General features: G+C 34.1%; 1 protein-coding gene across 3 annotated transcripts in view; it reads left to right on the top strand.

The window, feature by feature from the left end:
- VPS13C (vacuolar protein sorting 13 homolog C) overlaps positions 1–15,321 on the top strand; it is a 187,272-nt gene that overhangs the window by 125,861 nt on the left and 46,090 nt on the right. For all 3 annotated transcript variants that reach the window (XM_047735663.1, XM_047735661.1, XM_047735662.1), the window contains 10 exons: positions 636–883; positions 2,040–2,269; positions 4,219–4,311; positions 6,514–6,879; positions 7,291–7,377; positions 9,379–9,534; positions 9,706–9,970; positions 11,609–11,769; positions 12,742–12,863; positions 13,571–13,865. In XM_047735663.1, coding sequence (XP_047591619.1) covers positions 636–883; positions 2,040–2,269; positions 4,219–4,311; positions 6,514–6,879; positions 7,291–7,377; positions 9,379–9,534; positions 9,706–9,970; positions 11,609–11,769; positions 12,742–12,863; positions 13,571–13,865 — 2,023 coding nt within the window. The remainder of the gene's footprint in view (positions 1–635; positions 884–2,039; positions 2,270–4,218; positions 4,312–6,513; positions 6,880–7,290; positions 7,378–9,378; positions 9,535–9,705; positions 9,971–11,608; positions 11,770–12,741; positions 12,864–13,570; positions 13,866–15,321) is intronic.

Here is a 15,321-nt window from a genome sequence, read left to right as displayed (position 1 = left end):
GTTTTTCCTAGAGTTGAATAAATGAGAAAAGAGTCTGTTACGCAACCAGCTTTTCTAGTTTGCAAATTTCATGTTTGGGGTGGCTGTCCACTGTTGTCTAGGCAAGAATGATAAAGGCCATCCTCTGTTTGGAAACCTGCTCTTCCTAGCATGTGTGCATTGATAAACACTGGCTTCCTAGCATTGCAGCCACTTGATAAACACTGGCTGATTTGAACTGGATTGAATACTTTTGGACTTAAATTATATAGAATATTTGGAGAAAAATTTGTTCAGGGAGGTTTTATTTTGTAAAATAATATAAAGAGGTTATCCTTTAAATTTTGTGAAACCACATTAATACGTTTTGTTAATTGCCAAAATTCCTTTCAATAGTCATTCATTTATTTTTCTGACATTGCATTATAATTATAAAATATTCCATAAAAGATTAATAACATGAATCTTGCTGTGGAGATTAGGAGACTATGTCTTGGTTGCTTATTAGCTAATTAGACTCTGGTTAACATTGACTTGTTTTCTATTCAGATTAAAAACTCAAAGGTGAAAGAAAGATTGTTAAGATGTTTAGGCAATTTTTTCATCTTTTAAATTATTTTTGCAGGAAATAAATAATAAATGTATATATTTTTTAGAATGATTGATAAAAAGAATGACCAAGATGACAACAGTTCTATGATTGATATAAGTTACAACCAAAGCAAAACTGGAAGTCACGTTGATGCTGTTCTTGACAAGCTATATGTATGTGCCAGTGTGGAGTTTCTGATGACAGTAGCAGATTTCTTTATCAAAGCTGTGTCTCAGAATCCAGAAAATATGGCAAAAGAAGCACAGATTCCACTACGACAGACGGCCACAGCAAAAATCAAGATGGAGAAAGGTTAGCAGAATTTATCTGTCATAGATGACAACTTGTCATATGTTTTAACAAAGATTACAGATAAGAAAAAAGATGAATGGACAATTTAAGAAACTCAAATTGCTCTTTCCAATTTAAATATATTCTTTGGAAAAACTTTAGTAAGCATAAATTTTTAGGAGAGGTAAAGTAGAAATATATTTTGGATTAAGGGCTAGGAAACTGCTGCTCTGATTCCAGCTCTGCCATTAACATTTCTTTACTTAATCAAAAATTGAGGGAGTTAATCTGGGTCTTTGGCTGGCAGCATGTTTTATAGAAGAGCAATCTTTTATTCAAAGAAAATATATGGAAGAGTTATCGCACACTGAAGAACAGTGGAACAGTGGAACAGAGAGTGGGGGTATTGGAGCAGCTAGCATGTTGCCTCTGGACAGCACTATAAACACCTTAAACTCAGTGGAGTGTTTGCACATGTCTGGTCTTGATGTGCACTGAAGTCACTTGCTGTTCAATAAATTGTTTATTCCAGCATTACCAAGTAGACCAGTGATTTTCTGTGTTAAATTATGATTCTCTAAGTCGAGGCATTTGTTTTTCTAATATATAACTCAGCAAGACTGGAAAATGCTATTTATTGGCAAAGTCAGAATTTGATTTTTCCACTTAGCTTTCCTAAACAATAATCACATATGATACCTCTGTGTTCATACACATGTTTAATATACTTATACTGTAGATTGCAGGACACTGTGTATTTTATAGTAAAGTCAAAAGCCAGCTTTGCTATAAAGAGTCTCTTATCTTCTTCCTATTTTGCCCACCTTGTCCCTGCAACATAACCTAATACACACTTGTACATATAATGTACTCACCTTAATTCTGACAAAAACAACTTCAAAAGAGGATTATTCTTGTTGGTCAAAGTGGAAATGATCTTCTTATGACTGAAATCAAATTGCATTATCCCACAAAATCAGCATTTGTTAATGATCATTTACCACTAGTATTAATCAACTATTAATATTGTTAATTCTGCCATATCTATTATAGCAAGATATTAGAAAGAGCTTAGTGACTTATACACACCATATACTCAATATATTGAGTATACAAAATATATACAAGATATATTTTACTACAACTTTTTTGGTTCCTTTTTTTTTTTTTTCTTCAGATGACTCTGTAAGACCAAACATGACTTTAAAGGCCAAGATCACAGATCCGGAAGTGGTGTTTGTTGCCAATCTGACAAAGGCTGATGCTCCTGCTCTGACAGCCTCATTCCAGTGTAACCTCTCTCTGTCAACATCCAAACTTGAACAGATGATGGAAGCTTCTGTGAGAGATCTGAAAGTCCTTGCTTGCCCTTTTCTCAGAGAAAAAAGAGGAAGAAACATTACCACAGTAAGAATTAGCTTATTCTAAGCTTCACTTGAGAATGGCAGAAATAGTGGATTTATAGAATCCTAGAACATGAGAGTTCTGTAAGACTTGAGAGATTATTTACTACAAACTTGAGGTTTTACACATACGGATTTTGAGTTCTAAAGATGTTAAATGATTCAGCCATGGCTACTAATGACAGAACTGGGAACTACCTTTAAACTCCTTTTCTTTTCATTATGCCATCTTTTGTTGAGCAGTATTTGAATTTTAGTACAAATCAACATTCCTTTTCAGCTGTTTCTTATGTTTAGTTTACCACAGTATATCCAGTGAATGAATGAATGAATGCATGAAGGATTATTAAAATCTTTAAGCTTAGAATGAAAATTCAATTGGAGTCATATGACTAAAAGAGATTGTGTTTTGCTGTATTAAAAGTTAACTTCAGTTATGTGTTCACATTATTGTTGAAAAATATGATTTTAATTAACTTAATTGCCACACCAGTAATTTCTAAATATTAAATTGAGGAGTTAACCTTAAAGAGGATTGTCATATGACTCATTGTAGTGTTATTTTAAATTAAAATTTGTGGGCAAAGTGGCTTACATAAAGAAATGCAATTCTAGGCTTAGTCTGTACTTTATCATGAAGTGTTCTTTAGCATTTGGTATGTCACAGAAAGCTCATCCTAATTTTTTTAAAATGGAAGTTATGCAACACTAATTCCCTCATTCAATTCAGGTGCAAGGTCAGTTTATTTTCTTAATGATCTATGTATATAAATATAAGCTTTATAGTTTTAATACATCATTGGGTTTGAAGATTTGAAATTTGTTCTTATAAGAACCTTAAATGAATGAAATCATCATAATATGAAGAGGCAAAAAAAATAGTAAGTAGCCAAAAAATATAGAAAAATGTATTATAGAGGTATGTGCTAGGCAGTTAACTGATGATAAATATAATGTCCTAATGTCATGTTTCTGGACTTTTGGTGTTGACACTTATCAAATTTTAAATGTGAAATTTATTGTTATTTTAATTTCATTTAAAATATTTACTTTTATATCTGATTTTATATTTTCAATTATTCTATTAAAAGAGTACTTCATCCAAAAAAAGCAAAAAAAAAAAAATCTTAGACAATATTCAAGACTGACCTCTTCTTGATCATATGGAAACTATTCATTACCTCTTTTACCACAGTCTTTTTTTTAAGGTGTGACCAGGACTCCTTGTTTGTTTGTTTGTTTGTTTGTTTGTTTTTAAGATTTTATTTATTTATTTGACAGACAGAGATCACAAATAGGCAGAGAGACAGGCAGAGAGAGAGGAGGAAGCAGGCTCCCCGCTGAGCAGAGAGCCTGATGCGGGGCTCAATCCCAGGACCCTGGGATCATGACCTGAGCTGAAGGCAGAGGCTTTAACCCACTGAGCCACCCAGACGCCCCTAGGGACTCCTTGTTTAAAATAAGTTTCAGGTGATATAGTGGTCATAAAAATTACAATGAAAAAACAGTTTAATTTCCTCATATACTTCTTTGTGAATGTAAGACTTTAACATAATCTTTACCTCATTTTTATAGATATTTTAAATGTTTTACAGAGGGCATCATTTAAAAGATATTTTAGTGAAATGAAACATTTTAAACTTCTATTAAATGAAACATCTTAAACTTCTATTAAGTGTGCATCATTACTTGAGAATTTGACATAGAGGAATTGATCAGAACTGCTTAAGGTCTTTTTACAATGTTCACAGATTTGTGGTAGTTTAGAAGAGCCCTCAAAAGAAATTCTCAGCTAGTTTAACTTACCTTTTGCTTTTAGTAGTAGGTTACAGTTAAAGATAAAGTAAGTTAAGTAAGACATATTCTTGTGTGTATTTTATATGTGTATGTATATATATATATATATAGCAGATCTATTAGTAAGGAAATATGAATTTCATTTATTTGTTCTAGGTCTTACAGCCCTGTTCTTTATTTATGGAAAAATGTATGTGGGCCTCAGGAAAACAAAATATAAGTATTACGGTTGAAGAATTTATAATTAAGGTTAGTGCCTATCATGTTTTTGGGTAAAAATTCTTATTTTTCTAACAGTATCTTTTGATCTCTCTTGTAACTAGAGCATTATGCTAGTCACATCACATATTCAAACAGTAAATACCACTAACATTAAAATACATTTTTTCTTTAAAGCAAATGTTTATTTCTATCTTTTTAAAAAGAGTACTTTTTAAATATATACAAATGATCAGGATAGTTTTTATCTATTTACATGTGTATATGTTGGGGAGATTGGGTTTGGGGAACAACAGAGATAGGGTAGAAAGAGAAGGGAAGGAGGGATGGTAAAATGAAGTTGCTATTATTTGTCATAAGTTACTTTTAGGCTTTTATTTGAGGCATAATTTGAATTTAATAATTATGTAATTAAATGTCTTATTTGTCTTATAAAATATTTATAATGACAGATATATGGTAGAAATAAGTTATTAGGATTTGCTTTTTTAAAATCTCTTACATTGGAAATATTGAAAAAAAACTCTCTTCTCCAATGGCATTTGTATTGTTTAAGTATGACCTCATGATTGGTTAGAAATGGAACTTATAGAATACTTTCCAAAATCTACTTCTCTCTCTGTTCAAAGGACACAAAATTGAGGTTCTGATAGTAGCTTTACTATAAAATAGCCAATAGTGATTAAACCAAGGCTCAAACTAATGTCATTTGAATTACCATGCTAAACAATATTTTAAAGTACCGGGTAGTTTTAGATTGTGTTTTGTTAGCAGATTTACTTTTTTAAAAACTTAAAGTAGTAAACGGGGGGTGGAGTTCTTTAATTTGCAGGCATTTAATCTAAGACAATAGATAAGGTACTGGGTGAATTATCTTTCATTTTCTTTGTTTATTCAGCGAACATGTTTTGAGCTCTTACTGTGAATGAAAAATGTTCTGTACAAGACATTGTGAATACATAGTCCCTACCTTCAAAACACTTAATGACCTATGTAAGAGAAAGAAGTAAATCAGTGAGTCCAGCTTTCAGAGCTAGAGGCATGCACAAGGTGCTGTTTGGAACACAGGCAAGGGGCCTTTAACTCAGACCAGGACATCAGGGGAAGCTGCCTTGAAGTGGGGCTACTTGAATCAAGTTTTGAAAATCTGATGAAGGTTAGATGGAAAGGGAAGACGAGGGTTATCAAGTCAGAACTGACAATATGCACAAAAGCAGAGGTATAAAAAACCCTTTATAGGCTTAGAAGGGGTGATCCCATCTGGCTGGAGAGAAAGATGTGGTGGAGTTATAAGATTGGGAACCCTAATTACAGGTGACATTAATAAGGCAAGGACAAAAAAGGGACTTAGTTGACAGGTTAGTTTGGGAAGAGATACATACCAAATCCTTCTTTTGGTAATGTAATTGTATCTTTTTAGTGTATTAAACAAGTAGAGGTTGTGAGAACTGAACTAAATAGGAATCCACTTATTTAACCCAGTATTACTCACATTTTGGGAAACCCTTGCTAGCTAATTGATTAGGCACCAGATCACAAAGGCCTAAGCTAAAGAGAAATTTACTTTATCCTTAAAGTTACGGGAAACTGAAAATGTTAGGCATAGGCATGCCCAGGTTTGGGTTTTAGAAAAATAATGCTGGTGGACGTGTGGAGGGTGGGCCATGGGGATGCTCACCGGACCTAGAAGACATCAGTGTAGAACTAAGGCACAGTGATAGGAATGAGGAGGTGAGCAAAGATACTATACGAAGATAATAAGAAGTAGAATTTGCAGATATTAGGCTAAGTGTAAGTGTATCCTTGGTGATTCATAGGCTTTTTGTTTCAGTAAGACAAATGAAAACCATGTATGTATACCTAGATGGGGATCATACATTGGCTTAGTTAATGTAGCTGTTTGAAAAATGAAAAATTCAGTTACACTTCTACATTTTTCTGTTCACGTAACACTGTTTTACTCTGAGTGGATCAATTTAACTTCACCTGTTTTGACAGTTGATGTATAACAGTAATTACTTAATTCTAGAGTAGCCTGGGCAGAAATCATTGTTATGAGGTTTGTTAATTTGACATATGATTTTGTGTATTCCCTTTTGTTTTCCTTGGGTATGAATGTAATATATTTAATATTTACTTATTTTTAATTCATTTTTAAACTTTTGTGTTATATATTCTTCTCATCCGGGAAATAATTTATTCTTAAAATTGTTTCGCTTTCTTTTTTTAAAGATTTCACCCATAATTCTGAATACTGTGGTAACAATCATGGCTGCTATGTCTCCAAAGACAAAAGAAGATGAATCCAAAGATACATCTAAGGAAACAGAAAATCTTTGGGGTGTCAAATCTATTAGTGATTATAACTCTTGGTTTCTTGGTGTTGACATGGCAACAGAAATAACAGAAAATTTCAAAGACATTCAACATCCATCAATAGAGGAAAATTGTGCTGTTGTTGTAGAGTCGGTTCAAGTTATCTTAGAATGTGGCCTTGGACATCGAACTGTACCTTTATTACTGGCAGAGTCTAAGTTCTCGGGAAATATTAAAAATTGGACTTCCCTAATGGCTGCTACTGCTGACATGACATTAGAGGTATGACCACATCATTTAGTATTTCCAGAGTCAGTTCCTCAAAAGTACAATTGCAAAATTAAGATGTGAGCTTATTTTGTTTGTGCATGGCCACAGTAAATGTATATATGAGTGTATATATGAGTATATATATGAGTTAGAATGTATCATACATTCTAACATTTAACTTGATGCGTAGTATTATTTAGTTCGTCATTATTTTTAATAAAAGATTTTCTTGTTAATTTGTTTATGGCAGTAAAGGAAGAAAGAAAAGGAAAGTGCACCCTATTTATAGATATACTTTATGTCTTTAGGTGTGTTGTTAAAATGATGACTGACATGTAATATTAGTTACATAATATTTTTTCCTACTGGTTATAGAATTATGTGATTAAGTTGAAAGACTGTTGTAATTCTGTGCCTTTCCAGGTTCACTATTACAATGAGACCCATGCTGTTTGGGAGCCATTGATTGAGAGAGTGGAAGGGAAGAGACAATGGAATTTGAGGCTTGATGTAAGGAAACCGTAAAATATCTTTATGTTGAATGGCACTAAGGGAAATCACATATTTTTTAGTTCAGTGATTCTCAAGATGTTGTCTAGGATTCTGGAGGCCCTTTCAGAGGGTTCTGGGGATCAGAACTATTTTAATAATAATATTCAGTCATTACATATCATTTTTATTCTCAATCTCTCATGAGTATACAATGGAATTTTCCAGAGACAGTATGATATTGCAACAGAATGAATACTGAAGCAAAAATGAAAATCCACCTGTCTTTCCTTTCGGCAGGCACTAGAGAGATTTGTAAATGCCCCTCTTTTTACTATCAAAGATAACTTTAATAGTTACCTTTCATGGAGAGGAGAAGGGAGTTGAGGGAAATTGGAAGGGGAGGTGAACCATGAGAGACTATGGACTCTGAAAAACGATCTGAGAATTTTGAAGGGGTGGGGGGTGGGAGGTTGGGGGCACCAGGTGGTGGGTATTGTAGAGGGCACGGATTGCATGGAGCACTGGGTGTGGTGCAAAAATAATGAATACTGTTATGCTGAAAAAATAAAAAATTAAAAAAAATATTATTCAACATAAAATTATTATTTTAAATGAATATTTAAAGTTTCCTCAGTTTCAGTTTCTAGTAGAGTTCATGTGATAGATATAATTGATATAAATGAAGCTCTTTGAGATCCTCCTTGGTTTTTTTTTTTTTTTTTTTTTTTTTTTTTTTTACAGCTTTATAAACATATATTTTTATCCCCAGGGGTATAGGTCTGCGAATCGCCAGGTTTACACACTTCACAACACTCACCATAGCACATACCCTCCCCAATATCCATAACCCCACCCCCTCTCCCAACCCCCTCCCCCCATCAACCCTCAGTTTGTTTTGTGAGATTAAGAGTCACTTATGGTTTGTCTCCCTCCCAATCCCATCTTGTTTCATTTACTCTTCTCCTACCCCCTCAACCCCCCATGTTGCATCTCCTCTCCCTCATATCAGGGAGATCATATGATAGTTGTCTTTCTCCGATTGACTTATTTCGCTAAGCATGATACCCTCTAGTTCCATCCACGTCGTCGCAAATGGCAAGATTTCATTTCTTTTGATGGCTGCATAGTATTCCATTGTGTATATATACCACATCTTCTTTATCCATTCGTCTGTAGATGGACATCTAGGTCCAAGTTGAAATCAAAAAAGCTATTAATGAGGAGATCCTCCTTGGTTTTAAGATACCAAAAATTTTGAGAAAACTTGAATTCTAGTTCTTGATTTTTTTGTGTGTTATCTCTTTATGGTATTTCTTGAGAGCACTTCAGAATCCTAGATACCAAAGCACATTTTTCTAGACTAAAAAGATCATGAGTTGTATACCTTTAACAGATTATCACAACACAACTCTGGGGTAGCCTGACTGAAGTGTGAGGCACTGAAATCAGCTCATCAGATTCTTATTTTAAAGATGAGAAGTTACCTAACCTGTGTCCCAGTTTCCTCTCAGTGAAGTAGTAATATTTCTGACCTGCCTGTCTCTGACACAGACAGGCTAACAAATAATTTTTTATAAGGTTTTTCAGCTCTATTAGTACAAAAACTATGATGGAATTTGATGGCTGGTTGAAAGCTTATCATATTATTTATATGTGCTAATAGTTAAAAGTAGAAGGAATTCCATATTACCTCCAAAAAGGATCAGTTTAGACTTCAGGGTCATCTTAGAATCCTCATCAGCACTTGCTCTGAGGAATGCACAAGAGACAAATATCATAGCTGACTTTAAGTGTGTTTGTGACACAGTTTTAAACATTACCCCATGCCCTGACTATACACCGAAAGACTGCTGATCTGTGCTAAATCTAAGTGAAGAACTGATTATTTTTGAAAATGAAACCTTTGAGGAGTTTTAATACAAAGTGACCAGTTTAGGAGAATTTAACTCTTTGAGAGTTTTAAAATTTTATTATGAATTAACTAGTAACTTAAATGTATTATGTTATTTATCATCATAGGTAAAGAAGAATCCAGTCCAGGATAGAAGTTTAATGCCAGGAGATGATTTTATTTTTCTTCCTGAGCCACAAACAGCAGTTCATATTTCTTCAGGAGATACAATGAATATAACAATATCCAAAAGTTGCCTAAATGTTTTCAACAATTTAGCCAAAGTATGTTTGGTTTGTGCTTGTAATCTTTCATATGGGATTTTAAATTGAAACATGTATGGATTATTAATGTTTGTCATCAAAATTAATTTCTTAAAAATGTATAGGGTTATTTAATTTTGGAAAAAAATTGCATTTTGCAAAATTTTATTGTAATGTTATGTTCCTTTTCAGGGTTTTTCAGAGGGCACTGCTTCTACTTTTGACTACTCTTTAAAAGATAGAGCTCCTTTTACAGTGAAAAATGCTGTAGGTGTTCCCATTAAGGTGCAGCCCAATCATAATCTTAGAGTAATAGGCTCCCTTGAGAAAAGTGGTGTTTATGATGTTGATGCTGGTCAGAATTTGGAATTGGAATATGCTAGCATGGAACCGTCACGTCAAGGAAAATTATCTATATTGAGCCGTCAAGAAAGCTCCTTCTTCACTCTAACCTTTGGTATGCTGTATTTATTTTATTTTAAGGGTATATTTGGAATTGTAGGTGTGGGACTTATTTTTTATAAAATATGAAGAAATTACTGCAGAAACTATGAGAAACAACATTTCTAAAGGATTGAACCAAATAGTTGATAAACTCTTATCTCCTTTTCTTCCTCTAAACTTGAGAAAATTAAATTTGATTAAGAATTACCTTAGAGGCTCACCTGGGGGGCTCCGTCTCTTAAGTGTCTGCCTTTGGGTCAGGTCATAATCTGGGGTTCTGGGATGGAGTCTCATGTCAGGCTCCCTGCTCACCGGGGAGTCTGCTTCTCCTTCTCCCCCTCTGCTCCACCCCGTTTGTACTAGCTCTTGCTCTCTCTCTTACATTGTCTCTCTGTCTCTCTCATGTAATCTCAAATAAATAACAATCTTTTAAAAGTTTTAAAAAATTAAAATAATTATCTTAGATCATGATCTCCGTCTGGGTTGTGGGATTGAGCCCGCGTCCAGTTCGGCACTCAGCTCAGAGTCTTCTTGAGATGCTTTCTCTCCTTCTGCTTCTCCCCACACTAAACACACATCCAACTTGCTTTTGTAATAGTCTTCATTTTAAATGTCTGATAAACACATGCGTGTGCACATACTCTCTCTAAAATAAATAAATCTTTTTAAAAAAAGATTTACTTTAGAAAATCAGATTATTTCTGTGCCCTTAATACAATATGTAGTGTGCTTCAAAAAGAATGTGTGTTCAACGAGGAGAGAAAAATTAACTGTATTCGGAAGTCCTAAAATATTGACAGTAATTATCACCATTGCAAAAAAAAAAAAAAGGTGTTATTGCTATATACTTGAAAGAATAAAGAACAAGCTGGATTTTTTAAATACATTTTTTAAAGTTTTTATTTTAATTCTAATTAGTTAACATACAGGGTAATACTAGTTTCAGGTATACAGTATAGTGATTCAGCATTTCCATATACCGGTACTCATCACAAGTGCAGTCCTTAATCCCCATCATCTGTTTCACCCATCCCCCCACCCCTCTTCCAGCTAGTAACCATGTTTTTTCTCTAGGGTTAAGAGTCTGTTTCTTGTTTTTCTTTGTTTGTTTGTTTGTTTGTTTTTAAGATTTATTTATTTTGAGAGAGAGGGGGAGAGTGTGTGTGTACAGGAGAGGGGGAGTGGGAGGTGGGGGTAAGGAGGGGCAGAGATAGAGAGAGAGAGAATCCCAGACCACCTCCCTGCTAAGGATGGAGCCTGAGGCAGGGCTCAATCCCAGTTCCCCCAGCAGAGCGGAAATCAAGAGTCAGGTGCTTAACTGAGTCACCCAGATGCCCCTGTTTCTTGGCTTTAATACAACTTAAAACCCCAAGAGAAACTCTTCTGGGTCAAAAAATTTTACACCTAGTTGTTGTTGTTGTTGTTGTTTCTTCTTCTTCTTCTTCTTCTTCTTCTTCTTTTAATTTTAGTTTCTTTAGTTTCCTTTCTTTGTTAGTTCCTATGTCTTAGAAAAGCATTTTGTGTAGTCATCAGTTTTGGTCATAAAGAAGAATGCTCTTGTCATTATTTTAAGTTACTGAAAAGTACTCTGTCTTAGAGAAATATAGGTAAATTAACATTTGGAATGCTTCTCACTTGTGCTCTGCCTTAGTACCTCATGGATATACAGAAGTTGCAAAAGTTCCTGTTGCTAAATCTGGAAGGCGACTGTATAATGTACGGAATCCCAATGCCAGTCATTCTGACTCAGTCTTGGTACAAATTGATGCAACCGAAGGGAGTAAAGTAATTACCCTTCGCTCTCCTCTGCAGGTAATGCATTAAAGTGAATTGTGTCCCTCCTAGTAAAACAAGAAGTATTTAATCATTTAGCTGGATATAGGAAAGTAGTAAGACATTAGGTCAGTACTGATTATTGCAAAATAAATTATAGAACTGGCTGCTATTTCCAATCCAACTTGCTTTTGTAATAGTCTTCATATTAAATGTCTGATTAAACAGTCTTGTTACTTGAAAGCTCATTTTTGTTGTGGTCTAGTTTTAAAATTAATGAAGGTTTTTGTCTATTTAAAGATTTAGAAATGGGAGTATTAATAATCTTAGCCGGTTGTCAAATAGGATAATGTTCCATTCTCTTTGTATATCACTTGGGACAGTATTTTTCAATTATGTGTGAAAGAATATTGGATTGATCTCCCCAGAAAAAAAAATTCCAGTATCTTAATCTTTTCTACCTTTAAGGCTTTATCCATTTTTCTTTTGTGCATTATTACGGGTTCATTATATGGTCATCAAAAGAACATTTCTTTCTACTTAGAACATCAGATAAAAAATGAAAGGTTGCCATTTTTGGCAATTGTTAGCTCTCAGTTTGCTATTAGCTCTAGCCTGTATCTCATTATAGTTAAGAAAAGAGAGTTGTATACTTTTCCTCATATTTCCTTTGCTATCCTTTCCTGTTTTCACATGGTGCCTTGAAAAAATGATGAAACGGGGAAAATATTATGGCTGAACTCTTCAAAATTAATGTATATTATACACTAACAATGAACACAGAGGGTAGAGCATATGAATATCCTAGAAATTTTAAACTGCCGCTTAAACATCAAGTTTCTCATATGTCGCATTTAAATATCTCCAAATTTTTCAATTGTCCATAAAAGTATCTTCTTTAATATTGGGTTTGAAACTTTTTAGATCTGAAAGTAACTGTGTGCAGCTCACATTTTTCTCTCAAGCATCTATATCTTTTTAAACAACTTGTATGTCTTTTTTATCTAACAGATTAAAAACCATTTCTCTATTGCGTTCATCATCTATAAATATGTTAAGAATGTTAAGCTATTGGAGCGCATTGGAGTAGTCAGACCTGAAGAGGAGTTCCATGTTCCTTTAGACTCATATAGGTACATACTTCTTTGAATATACTAAGTTTTAAAAGGTTCATAATACGTATTTTTAATTCTATGAATTGGGATCTATGTTCTAGAACAAATAACCTTATATTTTCTTTTTTTTTTTATTTTTTTTTTTTTTAAGATTTTATTTACTTATTTGACAGACAAGTAGGCAGAGAGGCAGGCAGAGACAGAGAGAGGAGGAAGCAGCCTCCCCGCAGAGCAGAGAGCCTGATGTGGGGCTCGATCCCAGGACCCTGGGATCATGACCTGCGCCGAAGGCAGGGGCTTTAACCCACTGAGCCACCCAGGCGCCCCATATTTTCATTATCTAAAGATATGTAAAAGCCAGTTTTAAGACATATATAAATAGATTTACTCTATCATTGAATTTACCAGATGAAGATTTCTTATTGTATATTCAATGTTTTAGAATTTTCTGAAATCTGTCTTTATGAGATTGCCTTTATATTTGAAATGACTATTTTTTCTGACTGGTGATTGTGGATTTTTTTTTTCCCCAGAAAGTTCCTCCTGGGTTAGCTATATGACTTTGGGCAAGTTTCTTAACCTTCCGTAGCCTTATTTTCCTCATCTGTAAAAATTGGAATTGTAGTACTTACTTATAAGTGTTATCAAGAAGATTTAATGATATTTTTTTCCCTTAAGTTTTTGATTTAAAACTTTTATCTCCACTCTGTCTTCTTTTTCCTTAGGTGTCAGTTATTTATTCAGCCTGCTGGTATCTTAGAGAATCAGTACAAAGAATCCACTACTTATATTTCTTGGAAGGAAGAACTTCACAGGAGCAGGGAAGTCAGATGCATGCTGCAGTGTCCATCAGTCGAAGTCAACTTCTTACCTCTCATTGTCAATACAGTTGCTCTGCCTGATGAATTAAGCTATATATGTACCCATGAGGAAGACTGGGATCCAGCTTATATTATTCATCTTTATCCTACCCTCACTTTGCGGAACCTTCTCCCATATTCTCTAAGATACTTACTTGAAGTACGTCTCTTGTATTTTGTTTGACCTTTATTATTGCAGAGTGAATTCTAGTTTTTTTACTGTGTTTTTAGTTGAGTATTTTCCATAGTGTTCTTGTAATGCTTTAATATTAATAACATGGGGTGCCTGGGTGGCTCAGTGGGTTGAGCCACTGCCTTCAGCTCAGGTCATGATCTCAGCGTCCTGGGATCGAGTCCCACATCGGGCTCTCTGCTCAGTGGGGAGACTGCTTCCCTTCCTCTCTCTCTGCCTGCCTTTCTGCCTACTTGTGATCTCTCTCTGTCAAATAAATTAAAAAATCCTTTTAATATTAATAACGGCAAAAACTGATACAGCATTTAGTATATGACAGTCACTGTGCCATGTGCTTTACATGTATTAACACATTTAATTCTTGCAATAACCTTCTGAAGTAGGTACTATTATTAGGTCCATTTTACAGATGAAGAAACTGAGTCACAGAGGGATTAAGTGACAGGCCTGAGAACCCACAACTAGTAAGTTGTAGACTGGGATTTGAACCTAGGCAATTTGGCTCTTTTGCTCCCTTCCACTGAACTTTGCTGCATGTGCTGTGAGTTAAAAGCCATAATAATCTCTATTAATTAAGTAAAATTCCATTAGCTAAGAGATAGAAAAAAGCCAATGGGGAAATACTTCATCTTACTTTATTCTAAAGTTAATTTTAAAGTTTTTATTTTTAGGTTAATCGTATGATTATTTGGTCCAGGTTTCTGTTGAACTTAAAATAATTAGTCTGACTAAGAAATAATGGGGAACATTTCTTAGCATTGATGTATGATAAATATTTTTATATTCTTATGCCACAACATTTTAGAATATAAAAGTCTGGAAATGTTGGAACCTAAATTATTTCTTTTCTTTATCTAATAATGAGTCATCCCTGAGATGCAAAGACAAAAATGAATTAAATGAACTAAATGGTACTTATTCAAGAGAAGCTTTCAAAAAGAAAGCCTGCTTTATTATGTGGCGATTATTCATTTTAAAAATAATTCTGCCTTACTTAGATAGCTTGTCAGAATAGTTTGATATCACTTTCCTTCTTCTCTTTATGTAAGAATCACTAGGCATAGTGTGTGAAGAGCAGATGAAGCTGAAGCTGAGACAGTTGAAAGGTTCATTTAATAACACAGACAACAGCCAGCACTCCTGAATCCGTCCTTTGATTTTTGGTATAGATCTGACTTTTTTTTTGAAAACTTATGGCTGTTGGCCTACTCGTGACCAAAAGACAGTTTCTGCCTTTGGCCATGTTACAGTCTTTTCTTTTTAGTTATTAGTGGTTATTGGATATTCATAATCTGTAAACATGGTACTTTGTTGAAGACTTGTCAGTTAATCTGAATCTGGTAGGTTGTTAGCACTTGTATAAAATATGGATATTGCTATTGCAGAGGTTTTTAAAAAATCACTAAGCAAATTTAGTTTTTGT

The sequence above is a fragment of the Lutra lutra genome, chromosome 7 (assembly GCF_902655055.1).
Source record: "Lutra lutra chromosome 7, mLutLut1.2, whole genome shotgun sequence".
Lineage (NCBI taxonomy): Eukaryota > Metazoa > Chordata > Mammalia > Carnivora > Mustelidae > Lutra > Lutra lutra.
This window is presented reverse-complemented; position numbering and strand designations above follow the sequence as displayed.